General features: G+C 38.5%; 2 protein-coding genes across 7 annotated transcripts; both read left to right on the top strand.

Moving 5' to 3' along the window:
- Positions 1 to 5,142: 5,142 nt before the first annotated feature.
- Positions 5,143 to 17,897, top strand: LOC107590202 (serine-rich adhesin for platelets-like). Of its 6 annotated transcripts, none has more exons than XM_016278839.1 (7): positions 5,143 to 5,455; positions 6,359 to 6,498; positions 7,465 to 7,636; positions 9,383 to 9,434; positions 9,874 to 16,354; positions 16,505 to 16,758; positions 16,852 to 17,892. In XM_016278839.1, the coding sequence occupies exons 1-5, from the start codon at positions 5,340 to 5,342 to the stop codon at positions 14,041 to 14,043; spliced, it is 4,650 nt and encodes a 1,549-aa protein (XP_016134325.1). In that variant the 5' UTR covers positions 5,143 to 5,339; the 3' UTR covers positions 14,044 to 16,354; positions 16,505 to 16,758; positions 16,852 to 17,892. The 6 variants fall into 6 exon arrangements, with proteins under 6 accessions (XP_016134325.1, XP_016134324.1, XP_016134322.1 ...); XM_016278838.1 differs by having other exon boundaries at positions 9,874 to 16,758; positions 16,852 to 16,905; positions 16,988 to 17,892; XM_016278836.1 differs by having other exon boundaries at positions 9,874 to 16,758; positions 16,852 to 17,272; positions 17,520 to 17,891.
- A 953-nt stretch (positions 17,898 to 18,850) lies between these two features.
- Positions 18,851 to 19,874, top strand: ndufb4 (NADH:ubiquinone oxidoreductase subunit B4). Its single transcript, XM_016279038.1, has 3 exons — positions 18,851 to 19,091; positions 19,533 to 19,673; positions 19,775 to 19,874. The coding sequence occupies exons 1-3, from the start codon at positions 18,915 to 18,917 to the stop codon at positions 19,835 to 19,837; spliced, it is 381 nt and encodes a 126-aa protein (XP_016134524.1). The 5' UTR covers positions 18,851 to 18,914; the 3' UTR covers positions 19,838 to 19,874.
- Positions 19,875 to 21,097: the final 1,223 nt, after the last annotated feature.

Genomic DNA, 21,097 nt, shown 5'->3' with positions numbered 1-21,097 from the left:
ATACCAGAATTAATGTAATCAGTAATTACTGGATGAGCCAGAAGGGCAGCATGTCTGAAGGCTAACACATGAAAACATGCAAATAAAAATTAGTGTATGTTAAAATGTTCATACAAGACCAGTCAAAAGTTTAGGGTCCTATTTTTTTTTTTAATGTTTTTTAAAGAAATCTTTGCTCACCAAGGCCGCATTTATTTGATAAAAATACAGTTAAACAGTAATATTAACAGAAATATTATTAGCATTCGTGTAAAATTTTAATATATTAACAATTTTCAGTTATTCCTGTGATGGCAAAGCTGCATTTTCAACAGCCATTACTCCAGTCTTCAGTGTCACATGATCCTTCAAAATCATTAGAATATACTGATTTGGTGCTCAAGAAACATTTATTGTTTTTAAGTTGAAAACAGTTATGCTTAATATATTTGTGGAAACTCTGATACAATTTTTCAGGATTCTTCGATGAATAGAAAGTTCAAAAGAGCAGCATATATTTGAAATAGAAATCTTTTGTAACATTATAAATGTCTTTGCACTCAATTTTAGTCAATTTAATGTGTCCATGCTGAATTTATTCTTTTAAAAAAAATCTTACTTGCCCAAAAATTTTGATTGGTAGTGTATGTCCTGTTAAAATAATTTCTCGTCCTCATTTTTAATGTTGTTTTCAGACACAGGAAAACAAACCAAGATAAAACTGCTGTTCAGAGAGTCTATTGATGTCTACTGTTTTCCCTATTTATCCCTCCGTTTTATTTCTTAATTTAACTATGAGAGATTTGGGGAAAAAATTAAAGACCTACAGTATGGTTGCAGGGGCAAATGACTTCTGTTAGGACCAAGAACAGGGGTGTATTTTCTCCTAAATTGCCCTATTTCCACAAATGGACTCTTATTGATTCTAAGAATGCATCCCCTCAAAACAGATAATCTGTTACTGCCATTTGCCTCCTCTAGTCACCACTTAAGTATAATTACCCAGAAGTCAATACGGCTGCCAGGCTGCTGCCACGGTTAACCTCTGAGTCACCAGTCACAAGCATCCTGCTCAAATGTTCTCTCGGCCTTGCAGAATGACAGGGTTCTGGGTTTTTAATTAAACGACTATCTTGTCAATTAATAAAGATGTTCTTGGTGCTTAATGAGCTCAAGGCATCTTAAAGACAGGATTTGGTCAGCTGTAGATTTCAGGCCACAGGGCAAATGCATTAACTACAGCTAGTTAGCTGTATATAAGGCAACTTTAATTACTGTAGTATCAAATTTATGCCCTTTATGGACCATGTCATTAATTAGTCATGGCAATGTCTGGCAAAATAAATCTTATTCTGAACCATGTTTTAAGTAATGTGATACTCCCATATAGTTAATTTAAACTGCAGTGCATGAGTTTTGCATTTAATGAATAGTTCACCCAAAAATGAAAATGTACTCACCCTCAGGCCATCCAAGGTGTAGATGAGTTTGTTTCTTTGATGGAATAGATTTGGAGAAATTTAGCATTACATCACTTGCTCACCAATGGTTCCTCTGCAGTGAATGGGTCCCGTCAGAATGAGAGTTTAAACAACTGATAAAGACACATCACAATAATCCACAAGTAATCCACATGACTCCAGTTCAGCAGTTAATGTCTTATGAAGTGAAAAGTTGCATGTTATAAGAAACAAATTCATCAAGATGTTTTCATTTTAAACCATTGCTTCTCGCGTTTGAATCATCAGAATTCATAATAACGCTTCAGGCATTGAAAAAATTCCATCACCTCGTTTCACTTGCTCGCTCTTGTTGTTGCTTAATCTGTGTGTTTTTCACCCAATTCAGACGAAACAACTTTTTCAATGGACAACACAATATTATGAATAGAGAACTCATTTCTTTCAAACATGCAGTTTTTCCCTTCACAAGATATTAACTGATGGACTGAGGGTGAGTAAATGTTCAACAAATGTTTGGGTGAACTATTCCTTTAATACAGTTTAAGAATATTTATCTGGTGCCATGATGACGTTTTATATAAACTATGCCACAACCATCATAACTGTCTGGTTAGTAATATACCTCCTCTTCCACTGCCTCTAATAATAATATCGTATTAAAATATACGGTATTGTGTGAAACCGCACTGACTCATTACCTGGAGCAAAATGTGTTCTATTCAATATACTGAGGTCTTTCTGATTTGCTGATTATATTTAGTGATTGCTATTTTAGGAACGTATAAACCCTTGATTATGCAAACCACCACAATACATGCTCTGAATACACTGCCATTTTGCAGCCAGCATTTAAGAAAATCAATTCACAGTTATGAATTGGCCTTGTCATAATCTCTCCAGGAGATAATGCATTTTCCAGCACTGCCGGATGATGAAAAGCCATCCATGAAATATGTAACTCCATCCAACTAACGGACTACTACAACCAGCACCATGATCAAACCAAGCTTGTGCCAAAAACCTGAGAGACATTAGGCTAAAGATGAATTTATCATACAAGTTATGCCCTTTTGCACTATATTGGTTTCTGTTTTAATCAGCAGAGTTAATTAAAACTGTTTAGATTTTATTACAGAATTAAATTACATTGCTATAATGGATCGAGATAAGCATCACTCCATGACAAGATTTATAATTGTGGTGGCTGATTATTTTGCCTTTGTCTGGAAATAAACATCACATCTTTATAGAACACTCCCCCCCCCCCACCCCGTGTCCCCTCGAAACACACAATAGAGTGGTTCATCACAATTATTTTATTCAAGTCCATGTATGTGTGTATCTGCGTAGCACACCCTTCAGCAATGCAAAACTACAACCAGGCTTCTTGCCTCAAGCCAGTGGGGCTAATGAGTCTAACTGATGACCTCTAGTATTTCTACATAAAATAATTAGGAATCCTGCTCTGAGCCTATTAATCTTTGCCGAATAAGCAGAATGCCTGACCAGCAATCCATCCCTCTTGATTACTGACAAGAAAAAAAAATCTTAATTAGGAATGATTTTCCCTTCCATTTTATTCACCATTTATTCAATATTTTTCTTCTCAGTAAACCTCAGTTGCACAGAGTGATTAAGGGAAATGTACTTGAAATGTGTAATGAAATGTGTTTATGCGGTTCAAGGTTAAAAAAACACATTATTTTCCACATACTGTACATTATGTTTCTCCTCTATAACCGCCTTTCTGAAACGCATCGATTTTTTACAAAGCTCTTTGGTCTGAAAAGCAAGGTGTGCTGTGATTGGCCAGCTATCCAGTGCATTGTAATTGGCCGAATACCTCAAGTGTGTGACGGAAATGTTACGCCTCTACCATACTGTGATGCCCTGTCCGGCCCGAGCGACGAGACAAAAACATGAAAACCCTTTATAAACGAGGCATTTGTTGCATCCAGTGGAGACATAATTACTGATTATAATGACTTATACTGTATTTTTACGTGTTGCATCGTGCCGCGTAAACATAAAACCATGTCTACATTTGTGATCGAAGAAATTACAAACAACAAGCGCTACTCTACACTGCTCAAAACTCGCATTTGAATCATCAGTGGCAAATTCTTTATATATAAAAAAAACATACTTACAGTCTGTGAGTCAGAACAACCGGCATTGTAGTCTACTCTACCAGGATCAGGAAACAGTCCTCCATAAAATGCGCTGCACACATCTGAATATTTGGGTTGAACTGTTCTGGAACAGTGTTGTAAATACAACTTAACCACTGATTTCTAGTCATGTCCTGTTTTGGAAGGCCAAACAAAGTAGTTTCGCTTTCACAACGAAACACAGCCTCACACGGCGGCCTAGAGTGACCGGAGGAGCGTGCGGAGGGCTTGCAGCAACCACATGTGACGACCCCGGGCTGGACTCCGCTTCGTCCACGGTGAAAGCTGATCCGGTGATCCACAGCGCAAAGTTGTTGTATTTCCTCAGCAACCAGCACGGATCAGCTCCAGGCATGACGAAGCGGATATCGTCCTCTTTTGGAAGACCAAACAAAGTAGTTTCGCTTTCACAATGAAATGCACGGCAGCAACAATACTACAGCGAGAATAAAAGTTATGCCTTCTTTCTTTGCGTGAACATTTGGGCGGCATTATGCAAATCTTCCCACATAGTGAGGTAGATATGTGGGGGCGTGTTAGAACGAGCCGTTTTAGGTAGGTGTGGCTGACTCTTAACTTTTATAAAGAATATCTCTTTGGATTTGAGACTTTAGTCTTTGCAACTTTACAGATCTTCTTTATGCACCAAGAGCTTGTAACACTCCAAAGAGAAAGGAAAAATTGAAATCGCATCATATGACCCCTTTAAATAGTATATTTACGTTGAACTTTATTGTTGAACAGATGGCGATGTATTAAGCAGTATATAATCCGTATCTGTTGCTCATGAAAACGTTTCTGAAACGTCTGTATATTTGACAAATATTGCATTTAATTCACTTCATCTGTGATAGAGTATGCAAACACCGCGCGAGCGTCACTAACGGGAGCAGAAAGTGTCCGGCTTGACGGCTCCGTTTTCAACTCCGCCCCCGACTGCAAGCGGCTACTCTCGTTGACTGCCGTCTATAGCAGTGCTTCAAGTCCAACGCACCTAACATCATTTGATATCGTAGTTATCTTCCCCTCCGCCTGCTCTCGCCTACATTTCTCAAAACAACATCTCAAACAAGCCTATTGTTTTGACGTAAACGAATAACTGAATCATTTTAACTGGTTCTTTAAACGAATTGTTCTAAAGAATCGATTCGCGGAAATGTCATGCACTTTTGTTTATGACCCTACCTATCGGGTATTCATGGAAAAAACACACGTAGGGCCTGCTATTGTTCAGTCATCGCTTGTTTATCCTCTGGTCCTTATCTGCCATCATAGATAACACGTATTTAAAAATAGGTATAATCATTATTTAAATTAAAATCAGTTTTGAAACGAAACCCCTTTGGCCGCTCAAGTAAAAGAACAAAATCCGAAATATAACTAGTTGACACATGATACAAGAAAACGTTATGTCTAGGTATATGCTTATCACTGTCTTTGGTCCCGTAATAAACTTGACATTTCAAAGTACGGAGTTTGTTGCTGAAGCACAAGCTCACTCCGCACTTCCGCGGCTGTGCCCTCGATAACACACGCCTTGGTGGGAAAGAAACGGGTGGCGTCGGGTCTTACGGTTGTCGATATGACGGGTCTGCCTCACCGCGCGCTATCTTCTCCGGTGGAATGTTCAGTCGAGCCGCCTGTGGGGGTACTTAATGGCACAGCTGATGCCCGGAGGGATTAAAGGGAGGTAACCAAACTAGATGAGCCAGATAGTTAGCCTATAATGTCAACACATGATCTGAAGTTGCAGCAGTCAAGTTGTCAAAGCGGAGTGAAAGCCAGCGTGACTTGCTTTGTCCCAGATCAGGAGAGATTGTACACACAAACTGACAAATCACGGTAGGCTACAAAGTTCTTGGAATTTTTAGTAAGTTTTCTTGCTGTTCTTCTCTCACACAAATACTACTTTTCCTACTTTTGTGTCCTCCTCGGACAACATAATGGAAGTCTGTAGCTTTAAGTGGACAGGTTGAAGTTCGTACGTAATTAGAAGAGCTTGCGCAAATATTAGTTTGATTTAAGTAAGATGTATCCGTTGTAGTTTTACCACAGTTACAAATGATTTTACAATCAAAGAAATATAACAACATGCCAATGGACTGAACACTGATTCAAGCATTGATCTCTTGTCTGGTACACCCCAGTTATATAATAGCTACCTGCTGTTGCCTTGCACATGCACAATCATAAATTCCTAGCAAAATAATCAAGCATTTAAGATTAAAAAAAATCTTTACCAACATTTTTGCTTGACAGCATCTCAGTTTAATTGTTTCAGATGATTTTAAACACACCTCCAAAATATCTGGTGTCACTGCTATTAATCTTTTGCTGAATGTCATCTCAACATGTCTCACCATGTTTATGGTAATACTTTAGCTCTTATGCAATTTGTTACACCCACATTGTCTCATGATTTTTTAATAATAATAATTTTAACAAATAGTAATTTAGCCAAAATTAAAATGTTCAACATTAAACATTTAGAAAGTGTTTTCTGTCTACTTGGCAAGTAATGTAATCATTTTCTTAGCACATGTAGAGGCAGGACAAAACAATTGAAATTTCACTGCCATTGTCATGTGTCGATATACTTAGAAAACATCTGTGGGTGTTCCTGTGAAGAATTTTTCTGAAGGGAGTGAACCTTAGCTGCAGACATGTGGTGTTTGTTGAGAAAAACGGTCTCCAGTTCTCTGTAGACTGTATTGTTGCAGTATTATAATGCCGAAGCTTGATTAGTTTTCAGAATGTAAGTGAACATGAGAAGTTACATCCTGGACCATTGGCTCAACACATCCACAACAAGAAAGATTTAGAAACTAGAACTACTGCATCTTCACCATCGTTGCAGTTAACAGGCCAGCAGAAAAGCAGCAGAGGTGAGTTTGTATGACTGGATTATCAGATACATTTGTTATCAGACAAAAACTTTGGGACATAACAGCTCATCATAAATTCATAAAATTCTGACTAAAAGTTCTGTTCATTTTAATTATATGTATGTAATGTCAAATGAAGCATGCATAGCACTGTGCAAAAGTCTTGGGCTATTAGTATTTTCACAGGCAAAAAATGGTTTTAAGCCAGTTATTTTTTATATCTTTTGCTGTAGTGTGTCAGTAGGAAATATCAGTTTACATTTCCAAGCATACCTTTTGCCATTAATTGTAGTGAGATTTTTGTAGGCACAAGGAGTCTGACAACAGCCAGTGCTGCACACAGATCTGATCTCACCATCATCCAGTCCATCTGGAATGACATAAAGAAACAGAAAAAACTGAGACAGACTAAATCCAGAAGAACTGTGGCAACGTCTCCAAGATGCTTCAAGAAACCCTACCTGCAAAGCTACAGTAATGTGAAAAGTTTTAGGCACTTGTGTAAAAATGCTGTAAAGTGAGGATGCTTTCAAAAAAGCAGCTTTTGTCCTTGGTACACTTGCACATAGTTTTTCAGGTAGGTTTCTTGACGTGTCTTGGAGACGTTGACACAGTTCTTCTGGATTTAGTCTGTCTCAGCTTTTTCTGTGTCTTCATGTCATTCCAGACAGACTGCATGATGGTGAGATCAGATCTCTGTGTGGAGCACTGACTCCTTGTGCCTACAAAAATCTCCAATTAATTGCATTATTCCGATTAATGGCTAATGAAATGTTTGGAAATGTAAACTGATATTTCCTACTGACACACTACAGCAAAATAAATAACTGGCTTAAAACCTTTTTTTTGGTGAAAATACTAATGGCCTAAGAATTTTGCACAGTACTATCTATCTATCTATCTATCTATCTATCTATATATATATATATATCACGCTGTTCCTTGTAACACTTCTCCACTGATCAGATTTGCAGATCAGGCAAATAATACTTCTCAGATCTAAGGAAGACTCCAGTAGGACATCTGAGGAACAGAGGAAATCTGCCAGATTTACTTCCACCATCTCTATCAGTCTTCCCAATAGAAGAAACAAAAAAGACACCGCGGAGGAAAAAACACTGCAAGCTACAAATAGCCTGTGAGTTTTCCAGTTGATGAACGACACAAACATTGCCAGCCAATCAGAATCCATCCTGCTATAACGAGCTCAAGAATTTAAAGCGGCAGGCGCGTGTGCGCTGAGAATAAACAGACGATATAGTCCGCTGGTGTGGACGTTAATATCCAAGCATTATCTTTATAGTTATCGTTCTTGGTGTGAACGGGGCTTTAGTCTTCCTATTAGTAAATGTTTTATGAAAATTTGATTCCACTTAATATACACTGCACATAATAATATATTTTGTCTTGTAAATTATGCCATAGCACTTTGTGTTTTGTGTCATTTGCACAGTCCCAGCCAGAACAGCAAACGCCCTTTCGACACATGACTGGCAGTAATAGTCCTTATATAGCAATAATTCATGATTTAATTATGGTGAATGATAGTGTGAAAGTGTATAGGCAAAGATTTGCTGTTTGGCTGTACCTTATCTAGGTGGGTTCATGCTTTCAAACACTGCTTACACCTTTATAAAGTGTTTACACCTTGATCTTGGAAACGGTAAATAGACATTTATTGTGCAGTATTACAGTATCTTGTTTAAAAGGTATGACATCACTGCCTCTCATTTTTAAAGCAGACATTTAAGGATTAGTTCACTTCCAGGATAAAAATTTCCTGATAATTCACTCAACCCCATGTCATTCAAATGTTCATGTCTTTCTCTCTTCAGTTGCAAAGAAATGAAGGTTTTTGAAGAGAACATTCCAGGATTTTTCGCCATATAATGGACTTAAATCTTGAAAAAAACCCAAGATGGCGGCGCGTTCACACGCTGCGGCTTCTCTCTCTCCCGACAGAAAGGTGTTTTCGTGTTTTTTGTCTTGTGAGTCGCAGTGTTTTTGTACGCATTCGTCGCGTCTATTTGTTTCTAAGCGCGCATATTGTCGTGAGTTTCTGCTCGATGTCGGCAGAACCACATTTTTAGAGTTAAACTCTGCGCACGCCGAAGAGCTGCGGGATCTCGGTCTGCTCCGGAGGCCCACTCCATCACCGACCCCCACTGCTGCATCTTATTTATGTTATCTGTATGCACCCAAGGGTCTGAGAGTAACGCAATTTCAATTCTCTGTGTGTATGTGCTGTACATGTGGAAGAATTGACAATAAAGCAGACTTGACTTGACTTGACTTGACTTAAATGGGGGCCAACGGGCTGAATGTCCAAATCGCTGTTTCAATGCAGCTTCAAAGGGTTCTGTATGATCCCTGCTAAGGATTAGGGGTCTTATCTAGCGAAACAATCTGTCATTTTCTAAAAAAAAAAATTAACATGACATGGGGGGTGAGTAAATGATCAGGAAAGTTTTATTCTGGAAGTGAACTAGGGTTTTTTGTGTGTGTGTAAGTGGTATATGTATCTGACCGTATGCATTAATGTGTGTGAGACATTCTGTACTAATTTTAAAAGAGTTTTAACAATGGACCCCTCCCTTCATGTCAGGCCAATGAATTGTTTACTCCTAGAATGCTTAAACTGAGAGAAAGAATGGAATGTTGTTGGTCTTGTTTTCCTGCGTTGTCTTGCTAAATATATGAAAGATGTTGAACTAGTAAAAGTATTTAGGGAGTAAGAATAGCGTGTGAAACATTGAATTAGATGAGAGATTTGTTTTCATCATAGTTTTCTTTGTTTATCTACCTGAGGGAACTTATTTTTATTCTTGTTTGCTCATTAAAAAAAATCATATGCTAATTAAAAAAATTTTTCTCAATTTGACAGTTACAGCACACATGAAGCCATAAAAAACACAGCTAATCAAAACCACACAGAGGTAAGCATTCAATCTAAGACAGTCATGAGAATGAGACTGTTTATCGTTTTAGTAAGAGATCGTCTGATGTAAAGATCAAATCTATGTCTTACTAATCAAACGTATCTTGCTTAAATATAATGAGATATCTTTATTGTACTGCCCTTTGAATGCATTCCGCTCTACTGGGCCATGTTTGCAGTTTTGATATGCAGAGTATTTTTCAGTGGAATGTAAAGCTCAACTGTGAAGTTGAACTGTCTGTTTAAACAGTTATGGAATGGGAGTGGTGATTTGTTCAAATAGTTAAAAAACACGCAAGAAGCATTTCTTGCAATTTTCCCAAGCAACTCTGAAATGTACTAGTCTAAAATGTACAAATGCTACTGTGCTTGAATTAGGGCCTGTGTTTTGTACTTTTTTTGGCACTAATCCAAAGCTTTGTTGCTTGTTCTGACAGCTAAGGGACGTGCTTTCACCAACTGAGCAATGTGGCGAATCAACTGGTGAATTATTTAAGAATAGGGATGGGCCAAAAGCAAGCTTTGATGAAGACAGTTTTACCACTCTGCATCAACATGGACATAACACACCAAAGCAGGGACAAAATACAGGAATACAACACAACATAGGCCTTCATGAACAAACGCAAATTGTCCACAACGGCTCACAAAGACATTCTACTCAACCTGTTTGTGAGGTTCAAACAGAATTCAACAAGGAATCTGGAGCCAATGACTGTAGAAAGAATACTGCAACAACTCCACAGTACCACAGTAATCTGACCTCCTTTGAAGGGGACAATGGTCTAAAAGCAAGCACTGATTCCCAGTTTTTTGCACACTATTCAGAAGTAGTAAATCAGGTCTTGCCATTAGACTCTTTTCCTGCTCTTCATTCTGATAGTACCCCTGAGCCAGAACCTGGTCTTTTCAATCCTACATCAGCTATGTTGACATCGGCCCTGGCCTCAGTTCTTCCTCTACCTTGGAGTGGCCGTCTTCAAAGACCCAAGCAAGGCTGCAGCGAAGTACAGCATGAGCCCCAAGATTGTGGACAGAATGTCAACCCATCTACCTTATTTTGCCAGGATCGGCAGCAACAACCGTTTCTTCCTTCCCAGAGGCGACCATCTGAACACATGTTGGCCAATGACAGTGACATGCAGTTGACTGCAGGAACCAGCTATAACTGTCCTGACTGGCAAAAAGAGAACAATTCCCCGAACATCACAACCACAATACAGCCGACGAGACCCATTATTAAATCCTCCTCTGTGGGCATGATGTACAATAATACAGATTTGCATTCTTTTCCCACACCTCTGGACACTCGTCAGGTACCAAATTTGGCCCATTCAGAGTACAGAATATCAAACACTGGAGATGAACATGAGGCTTTCAAATCATTGAGCTCTAAGCCAACAACAAGCAGTCTACTTCTTTCCTTGAGGAGGTCAAATTTGAGAAGCTCCAGTGCTGATCCCACACAATCACAGACTCAGATGACTAGTTCTGTCAGGTCCCTTACATTGCCTAGCAGAGTTGTTTTGAAAACTCCATCATTTGCCCATTCTGTTACCGCTGATGACCAAACCCCCGAATATCCAGACACTCCTGCAAGAACAGAGGAAATAGCAGTCAGTCAGTTCCTTTTCTCACATAGAATTAAGAGTAGAGTGCCATTAAGAAAATCACTGTTTCTAAACAAACCAGAGACAGAAATTTATCAGAGACTTGAAGCTTCTGTTGCCAGAGTAGAGGAAGAACGTTTCCCAATCTCCACAACCAAAACCGGCCAACTTGGAATTCTCAGAGCTGAACAGAGTTCTTATTCAGTGTTTTTGAGGAAATATTCCAATACAGAGGACATAGATCCAGCGGAACAAAATGCTGCCAACAACACCAACCTGCAAAACTCCAATATGACCAGACAAAAAGTAATTCCAGATACCACAATTTCTCCCAAAGTTTTAACAAACAATGTTCAACAATCTGGCTTTAATGTTCAAAAATTAAAATCACAAAGTACACACAATATAATATCCAGTAGTTCTTCAGGTACAGGCACCTTCACAGACAGGCTTAACTACTCACCCAGGAAAGACTCTGGTGGAACAAGTCCCACAAATGTGGGGCATATATATCTGGACTCTAAGAAATATTCTCAGTCAAGTCAAAGCACTATGGATCTTTCGAGCTCTCTTTCTCCAAGCAGACCTCTCAGAAGTGTAAGAGTACCAAGCATTTATTCATACCTACGGGAGTCCAGCCCGGCTGTGTCCACCCCTTCCCCTTCCACCACTTCTTCCCACATACAGAGAGGTGAAACATCACCTCCTAAGCAAGATGGAGGTGTAACACTGCAGGGTGACCGGAAAACACTACCTTCAAGATTTTCATTTGACTTCAACCCATTTGTGCCACAGGTACAAGCATTACAAAGAAACTCTTATAGCTCCAGCTCTCATATAGTACCAGCTCAATCTCTGCCTCCTGATTTTGGACGAAGATCAGCACCTCGTCTCAGCACTTCTCCATATTTTAGCCTCATCTCCTCACGACCTACACTCAACAACACTTTACAAGAACTATCCTCTCCACCTGTGTCCAAAACTCATACCCGATCTACATCTTATGATATTGTAACCACTCCTGCAGACTTCATAAAAGGTGATCCAAGCTCTTCACTGTCCACATACACAGGCATAATAAGAAGACCAAAGGAACAGTTAGCTTCTCCTAACAGAAAACAGAGGACAGCAGTTCAAGATTATACAAGCGCCCTAGATAATCACAAACCTGCCCAGCCATGCCTCTTACAAGTTGCACCAGATACAAGTTTTGTCATGGAACGCCAAAGCGCAAATATAAGCCCACACCCAAGGCAGCCAGACACAGGCTCTAACAACTTCTGCCATCAGGAGCATGATGGCTTGATGGAACTTCAGCTTGATAAGGGTAATGCTTACCCCAAGCACAGGCTGAATGAGAAAGATAAGTATAAGCTCACAGTAGAAAACGAGACTCCACTGACAGCTGAGAAAGAGATTCCCGCTGTGCATATGCATGAGAGATTACAGGAAATGCAAAGTTCCAATTCAAAAAAAGGCCTCTTTAGTTTACGAGTTAACAAAGACAAAGAAGCTGTCTTTTCGTCAGCTTCATTGCCAGACAAAGAGGTTGTTAGTCCCCAGTATTTAAAAACCAAAAGACATTCGCCAGTGTTTAAAACGAGCAGCAGGATTGACCAGATGTTAAATCGCTTGAAACTGACATTTGGTGTCAAACGTTCAAACAGCTCACTTGACGCACTACCGAAAAAGAACAAGAGTCCCACTCAGCAACCCTCAGATACTGAGACTTTTGAAAGTCCCAAGCCAGAGGAGAACACATGTTCTGAGAGCCACCCGGAACCTTCTAACTACTCTTTAATAACTGATAAACACTCTTTAAATTCCTTGTCACTACTAACATTCAAAAAATCTGAGAATACATTAAATATGGATGAACAAAATAAGTCTACAGCTGAAATAAATTATTCTGGGTGCACACGGGAGGCCCCTAACTCATTCTTGACCACCAATAAATCATCTTTTGCCTCTTTTGGGTCCTTGTTGCCATGTACATTAAAGATATCTGAGAAAACCTTAAATATGGATTGGCAAAATAGATCTACAACTGAACAAAAGGGTTCTGGGTGCACATGGGAGGCCCCCAACTCATCATTGACCACTGATAAAGCACCTTTTGCTTCTTTTGAGTCTTTGTCACCGTTAACATTAAAAAAATCATCTGAGAATAAATTAAATGTTGATCAGCAAAAGAGGCATAGCGATGAAAATGGAAACCATTCTTATGGTAGGAGCTTTAGTCCACATAGGCTAAAGGCCCAAAGTATGAATCGTTCTGCCACCTTGCCACATTACAGAAAATCCTCTGTCGGTCCCCCATCACCCTTTTATTTGTTTGATTTTGATTCAGAAGAAATTCAGAATGATAATGTGTTTAATAGTCCAGTGAGCAAAAAAACAAATTCACTGTGTGAGTCTGATTACTTCTCTTCTCTGAACTCCAAGAGTCCCGTGCAGCAAAACCTTGTGAGGTCTCACTTGTCCTCGTCATGTGCTGATTTAAAGTATGGTCTACACAATGGACGATCTTTCTCAGTAAGCAGTGTGGTTTCAAGCCGCCCATCAGGTCCTGGACGAATCTCAACAAGCAGCATCAGCGACCTGTCAAGTTTGGATGACTTTGTGCCGAAGGGGGATTATACAGTAGTTGACTCTCCAATGAGTAGTAGCCATTCTCCAATCTGTGATGCCAAATCTATCACTGGTAAACAGTCTGAACCTGGATATACAGATGATCTTGATCTTGATCATTATGATGCAGACCCAACCCCACCTCCATCACCAACTATGTCCTCTTCACCTCGTCGGATATCCCAGGCACCTTCTGTATCTTCCCCCATGTGGACAACTCCAGAAAAGTCTCCTACTCGTGGAATCCTGTCATCAAGGAGCTACACAACCAGCTTGACTGTTTTTGAGGAGTCTGATTCTGACACCACAACCGATGATGAATACTATCTTGACAATTGTGATGATGCTGTAGAAACAGAACTTTAGAGGAGGTAATTATGTGTTCAATTCCATCATATTGAATATGTGGTTACATATATACGCTTCTACGAAATTAGAAACGATCTAAATTGTAATAACAACTAGAAATCCAGATTGGATATGAATAGAAGGAATTATAATATATCAGAACTATAAGACCATGTTGATTTCATATTTTTTGTTATAAATTAAATATAATGGGCTTTTTGAATACTTTAGTGTTTGAGGATAACAATTTTTTATTTCATTATGAATTAATATACAATACAGTACAATGCACTGTTTCATTAGGTTTTTTAAGTATATTTTCTGGATCTTAAGGCTTTGAAATTGTGAATTCTCACATCATTCCTTTTATTGTAGGTTATTGACTGTTTCATTCACTGTGGCATTTGAAAGCACAGCATGTCAGTTACAATACATTATTTTCCTGACAGACATTCTATAGTCAGTAGCTGTAAAGTAAGAAACTGAACCCCAACTGTTTAACAGAGGTGTTTGAATTTTCTCAACTCGTACTGCTCTTTTAACAGTAAAAAAAAAAGAATAGAAAAATTGAATATCGGTGCCCCTGTAACACTGATGATTCCACATTAATTATGGTTAAGTCTGTAAAGAAGATGATGTTACAGAAGTCTGCTATCCATTTGATATTATTTTTAAAAGTATGAAAGTGTTATTGAAAACTGGCTGATCCTGGCATAGCCTGTGTGACATCTGCAACTTGTTAATTTGAGGTTCAAACACGGCCTCTCACAGTCTATGCAAAAGACATACCACTAGATGAACTAAGCATTCTTAAATAAGACCTCACAGTTAATTTTATTTGCTGTATAATTTAATTGTGCTATTTGTGTGCGGCTTTCAGTGTAATTTTAATTGATCTTTTTTATAATTTTTTATGCAGAGCAGGGGTTGGGGCATCATTTCTCCCCTAGAGCCTAGGGACCTCCATAAGATGTTAAGATGCTCAATTGCAGCACTGACAACAACACAGTACTACTAAATGCTGTATAACATAGGCCTACGGGACCTTTTTGTAAGGGAATTCTTGAATGTCTTCATTAAATCGGTTATATTTATTAACATTTAATATATTGACTACACTATATTTTTCTTAAGGCACAAGAAGAAGAATATTGATCACTTATAAAAAAAATTTAATAAATGATCTGTAAATGACTAACTTTGCACATGACTCAAGTTAAACTGCTATGCTAACCTTTAATTAGCAAGTACACTCTGTGGTCTAGTAAACTCTTTAATTCTAATAACAGAAATTCCTTAATTACAGCTCATTAAAACATTGCCTGTCATGTCACAACCTGCCACAATGAACAGTTATGACTATGAATGATGCAACTAATTTGGCCCTCTTATAGATCGATGTTTCAGTAATGGTTGACAGGTATGCGGAAGCAGTAGGCCTGTTCTTTAAAAAAAAACATGACTGCCTTCTTTGGCCCTCTTGAGTATTTTGAGTATTATTTTTTTAACTTTCGTAAAGATGTAACCTGCTGAAAGGACCACTGAACGAATCTTTTTGTTAAACGAAGCTCCTACTCCACACGTAGTTCTCCTTTAAAAAAAAAAAGCTTTTGGATCTCGTATATTTCTAGCTTTCTATCACTGAGTTGGATGAGTCTGTTTTCACGTTGCTCTGGTAACGGCTGTTGTGGGTGTAAGGCGTGCATTTGCACCCGTCTCCATAATGTCGTACTGTCTAGGCTTTATTTTCTCGTTTTTAAACTCCCTCAATGTTGTTTACTCTTTGGTTGCAGCTTTAGCCCCCTCTACGTTTTTTTACTTCAACTTGTCGATGTCATTGTGAAAATCCAGTTCACGCTTTTGTTTACTTTTCGATATTCACTGGATTGGTTTGATTTGAATATTATAAGGATACAACGCATTGCCTATTTAAGCTCCTTCTACCCATTAAACATTTTAATTCAGGCATTTTTAAGAATATTGGCTATTCTGTTTCTTGAGAATGAAGAGGACTCGACTGATCAAGTAAGTAACATTTTGTGGTCTCAACAGAAGTGGTTTATTAAAAACACCTGTCTTATTTTTGAATTGAGTAACGTTAGGCCTATATGGTGGAGTTAAATGTAGTTTAATAATCCAATAAAATAGTCATAATCCTAGTTGAATAATCCCATTTCCCATACCTAGCAAAGGAATTGAAATGTAAATCCATGTTAATGTTTTACAGAATAAACTCACTGTCTCTCTCTCTCTCTCTCTCTCTCTCTATCCTATAAGCAGCATGTGCTAGCATGAACAAGACAATTGAACACACATACTCTTTTGACAGGTGTGAAATACAGCAAAACATGCAGACTCGTTACTAAACGAGTGAAGCAATAGAAAAAAAAAACTGTCAATCATTCCCCCCTTTAGCCATCACCCAACAGCTCCATCTGGGGAAACTACATCAGAGTCTAATGTCATACTTGTCCCACAGCTGGAAACAGTTTTCAGCAGAGCAGCCAGGATCATCCAGCGAGCATGGAGGGCACATGTTGTTAGTGATCACAGTCAACTTTCATGTTACTTTTTCTCCAACTTTGTTACATATGATTGAATGCACAAATAAAAAGTAGTGCATACTGTGCCTGTCATGTGTAGGATACTGCTGTCTTCAAGCACCTCAAGAAACTAGTGAGTCTCCATAATCAAGGGGATCCACGTCTCCTTAGATTTATTAACCCTGCAGAGGTAAGTTTGTTACAATGCATATGTGAAGCTTAATTGAGATGTTTTTCCTCTTCCCTTTTTTTTGAAACCGTATGCCTGAATTCTTTGTTGTAGGCTAATATTTTGGATTCTGCTTCAGGGGCGCTTATCCGATTCAGACTGGGTGGGGTGAGTGCTGATGTGATTCATTTTTCAATGATTAGACAGTTATTTGTACTTAATAACATGCTGTTATTGTGTTCTGCTCTAGGTTACGTTATTGGAAAGCTAATTATAAGTAAACACACAAATTGCAAATTACTTACTAACGTTTATAAAATTCCAGCCAACCTATCCTCCAAACATCTACTTTAAAATATACACTCGTGCACCCATAGTGGACATGTGCGCCTCCAGTCTTAAAGATTACACGCAGCTAAAGAAACCTGCTCCAAGCCAGATTCATAATGGCCGAATGATGATCAATGATGGGAATGATCACTCTGGGTGGTACCAACGGGTGGAGAACAATGGCTGGAGGATTTTGTCTTGCAAGGTGACATATCCAGTCATAATACTTTCATTTTCATTTTACCTTTTGTATATCAATGCAACTCAATAAATGAAACATATCCAACCAAACATTCAGCAGCCATTACTCCACTCTCCATAAATTACATTTTAAAATATACACTTTCTACCTTCTACTGTTTCATGTACAATATAAATTGTAACAGTCAGAAAAATATTCAAATGTTGCATGACTAAGCATTATGTGTCTATCATTGCCTTTATGATGAAAGATTTCCGTGTTTGAAGACCCAATAACTCAAGATCCCAATATTAAGAAAATAGAATTCCATCACTGCAAAATCTGACGGCGACAAGATGTTGCAAGAAAAAAGAAGATTCATAAAATCGAATGGATGAGAAAAATGTAACATTTTAAAAATGTATTTAAAGTAACTGTTTGATTGCTTGTGGTAGGTGGTGAGATATGTTCTGCAGAGCTAATCATACTAAAACCTGGAATATAAGATGTGAATGACAGCATAATTGTAAGCACAGGTATGCTGGGGGTCTCCTGCATACTGGTACTGAACACAGCCAAACAGCTCTGCTGGTCCAAAAATCCACACAGAATGATGGATTCCCTTGAACAGATTGGAACAGATTCAGTTTCTGAGCAGGAAGTGGATGAACTGCTGGCATGGACCAAAGCTCTCAATTTTGATGAGTAATTTAGCTAATATGACATTAGATGTGATATACTGTAGGCTACATGGCATCATAATTTTTTCATCATTATGGTAATCATAAAATATCCCATTTAGAAATAAGAATATTTGCTTGTCTCTCAGGTATATAAATGAATGGAGGGATTTGGGTACCAGCAAATGCTGCATAGTTAACAACGGTAAGACTCATAGCTGTTCCCTAATTTAGCTTTATGTATGAAATAACACTTTTGTTGCATTATAGCTTCCTCTACTGGTCAAAATGGGTATCCACACTTCTACTTTTCTCGCTATAGATAAACTGTCGGAAAGTGACCGAAAGGACTTTGCTTGTGTCTCTGTGCGTGATGTTTGTGAGATTCCTCAGATCACTCAGGATCCAGTGGTCCAGTCCAGTGGTGTGTCAATATCTGGGGCTGGAATGTAACATGCAGCTCTAGTAATATTTCGCACAATATGATTTGTTTTATTCATTTGAATAAATAAAGTCTTGTGTTTCGACTGGTTTTGTGTGGTCAAATAAAAGTGAGTGTGTATAAAACATTATTTTATACATTTAGCCTATTTTTAAAGTTGACGTAGGCTACTACAATAACTAAAAATATATTTTAAAAACTATTATTCTATAGCCTATTATATAGCCTGTAGCTATAACCTGTATATTTAAAAACTAATAAAATTACTAAAAACACAATTAAATTACTTTAACAGTAGCTAAAATTTAAACCTATATATACAAATTCAATTCCAAATATTAACAACAACTACAATAGCATATCAATGATACTAAAATAAACACCGATTTATACGATGTTAGATGCGCTGTCATAGAAATCGGACAACCCAGTAACCCTTAATTGGCGAGACAGTATTTTGAATTACCGCGAGACTCGCGAAGGTGACGCGCAGCCAATCAGATTTCTCCTTTTTGTCGGGGCGTGTTTTGCGCTGTTCGCAATCATGGCGAACTACAAAGAGGCTCCTTTGGCTTCTCGGCCGAAAACATTAGATCCAGCCGAATACTTCAATCTTTCACCTGATTACCGGCGGGCTGAGGAGAAGAGAGCGGCTCTGCGGGCACAGCTGAAGCGGCAGTATCTGGAGCAGCTGAACAATCCTCATCGGAAAGAGCTGATTGTAAGACGAACCGAATATCACAATCTGCAAACATTAGCTTGGGGTAAAACCGTTACAACGAAGCTGTATATAGATTTTATTTCTTATTGTGCTAGTTTATAATTTCATAATGTTTTAATGATTTAGTCCACATTCATGTTTCCGAAGCCTAGAGTGTTTTATATTGAATCCGCAGTGAGTGACCTTCACTGATCGCTGGCTAGCAGATATTGCCTGCCAGCTTGTTTTGGTCCACATGTGTTTATAGTCTTTATGTAAAAAGAGGTAATTTGTTAAATTTCAATCAGACTATATTCTTATTCAGAATGCATTTTCCGGGGTGTGGTTTGCCCCTTTATTGTTTACAATCCTGACAACTGAATTATTGCAACTTCCAGAAGGTACCCTGACACATTTAAACAGTTTGATCAAGTCATTAACCTCCATGTGTTTTATTCGTAGGAGGATCCTGCTCTTACACGGTGGACACATGCGCGCACCAATAACAACTACTTCAGACCAACTGCTAAAACTTCATTGATTGGTGGCTTGTTTGGAGTTCTACCACTTTTCGTCTTGTATGTTGTGTTTAAAACAGACAGGGTGAGTTGAAGCTGTATGAATTCACTTCATATTCAGTATTGATGTCGTCAAAAGTTGCAGTGGTTATATCAGTTTTAACCCTGTTTATCCCATTTTTCCAGGACAAAAGGGAGGCCAAGATTAAGGCAGGGACCTACGAGCGCCCCTATAAACTATCAACCTAATTTCTTTGGAATTCACTGTATATTGTAACATAGTACTTGTAATTATATACTAAATAAAATACTTTGTTGAAACTTCCTTTATCGCTGTTATTGAAGAAAAATAAGAAATCACACAGTATTTTTGTAATTTCATTTACAGGGTTTCTGCGGGTCTTAAAAGTATTAATTAGCCTTTTCCACAAATTAAGGCCTTAAAAAGGTCAGAGCGGAATGTCTTAAAATTCATAAAGTCTTGGCATTAAATGTTGTATACATACAGTGGGTACGGAAAGTATTCAGACCCCCTTAAATTTCACTCTTTGTTATATTGCAGCCATTTGCTAAAATCATTTAAGTTAATTTTTTTTCCTCAATGTACACACAGCACCCCATATTGACAGAAAAACACAGAATTGTTGACATTTTTGCAGATTTATTAAAAAAGAAAAACTGAAATATCACATGGTCCTAAGTATTCAGACCCTTTGCTGTGACACTCATATATTTAACTCAGGGGCTGTCCATTTCTTCTGATCATCCTGGAGATGGTTCTACACCTTCATTTGAGTCAAGCTGTGTTTGATTATACTGATTTGACTTGATTAGGAAAGCCACACACCTGTCTATACAAGACCTTACAGCTCACAGTTCCTCAGTATTGCTTTCTTGTTTTCCAATACAAATATCTAAATATCCTTAAAGGGGGCATAACACACACAGTTTCACCCAATCTAATGTTAATCTTGAGTACCTATAGAGTCGTACTGCATCCTTCATATCTCCAAAATGTCTTTAGTTTGATCATATTTATAAAAGAAAGATACAGCTTTACGATTCTTTCCAGAAAAAGCCGAGCTCCTGGAGGCGCGCCGTGGGCAGAGCTAAAGAGTGAGGAGCACTTGGGTGCCGAATGCCAACAAAACAGACATCTGATGCCGTTTCACTTTCCGTCTGCAGTTCTGAATCATGACCGGGATCTTTTATAGCTGGGACCGCTCCATCTTTCAGTGTCAAACGATGTGCAAATCCAGTGTCGAACTGGGCCTTGTTTCTAAAACGTTCCTCGACAAACACACTTGTGAAACTCCGTTGCTGCTCTAGAAAAACAAACTGTATCCACTGTTTACATATCGCTGGGTTCTTTAGGAACAAAGTTATCTTTCCCTTACAACCAAAAACACTTCTTTGGAGACATTCTTCCCGGTGCGATCTTGCTCTGGTCGATGCGTGCACGGCGCGCTCTTCCGGGAGAAATGCCCATATAAGGAGTTCCACCCTCGT

This window comes from Sinocyclocheilus grahami, unplaced genomic scaffold (genome assembly GCF_001515645.1).
Source record: "Sinocyclocheilus grahami isolate Dianchi unplaced genomic scaffold, SAMN03320097.WGS_v1.1 scaffold126.1, whole genome shotgun sequence".
Classification (NCBI taxonomy): Eukaryota; Metazoa; Chordata; class Actinopteri; order Cypriniformes; family Cyprinidae; genus Sinocyclocheilus; species Sinocyclocheilus grahami.
Note: the sequence above shows the minus strand (reverse complement) of the source record. Positions and strands in the feature narration are given on the sequence as shown.

Excerpts from the sequence above, each read along its gene's own strand:
- LOC107590202 (XM_016278839.1), top strand. The coding sequence starts at position 5,340 with ATGTCAACACATGATCTGAAGTTGCAGCAGTCAAGTTGTCAAAGCGGA. Across the intron at positions 7,637-9,382 it reads CTGCAAGCTACAAATAGCCT|TTACAGCACACATGAAGCCA; the intron begins GTGAGTTTTCCA and ends TCAATTTGACAG. Across the intron at positions 9,435-9,873 it reads CTAATCAAAACCACACAGAG|CTAAGGGACGTGCTTTCACC; the intron begins GTAAGCATTCAA and ends TTGTTCTGACAG.
- ndufb4 (XM_016279038.1), top strand. The coding sequence starts at position 18,915 with ATGGCGAACTACAAAGAGGCTCCTTTGGCTTCTCGGCCGAAAACATTA. Across the intron at positions 19,092-19,532 it reads CTCATCGGAAAGAGCTGATT|GAGGATCCTGCTCTTACACG; the intron begins GTAAGACGAACC and ends TTTTATTCGTAG. Across the intron at positions 19,674-19,774 it reads TTGTGTTTAAAACAGACAGG|GACAAAAGGGAGGCCAAGAT; the intron begins GTGAGTTGAAGC and ends CCATTTTTCCAG.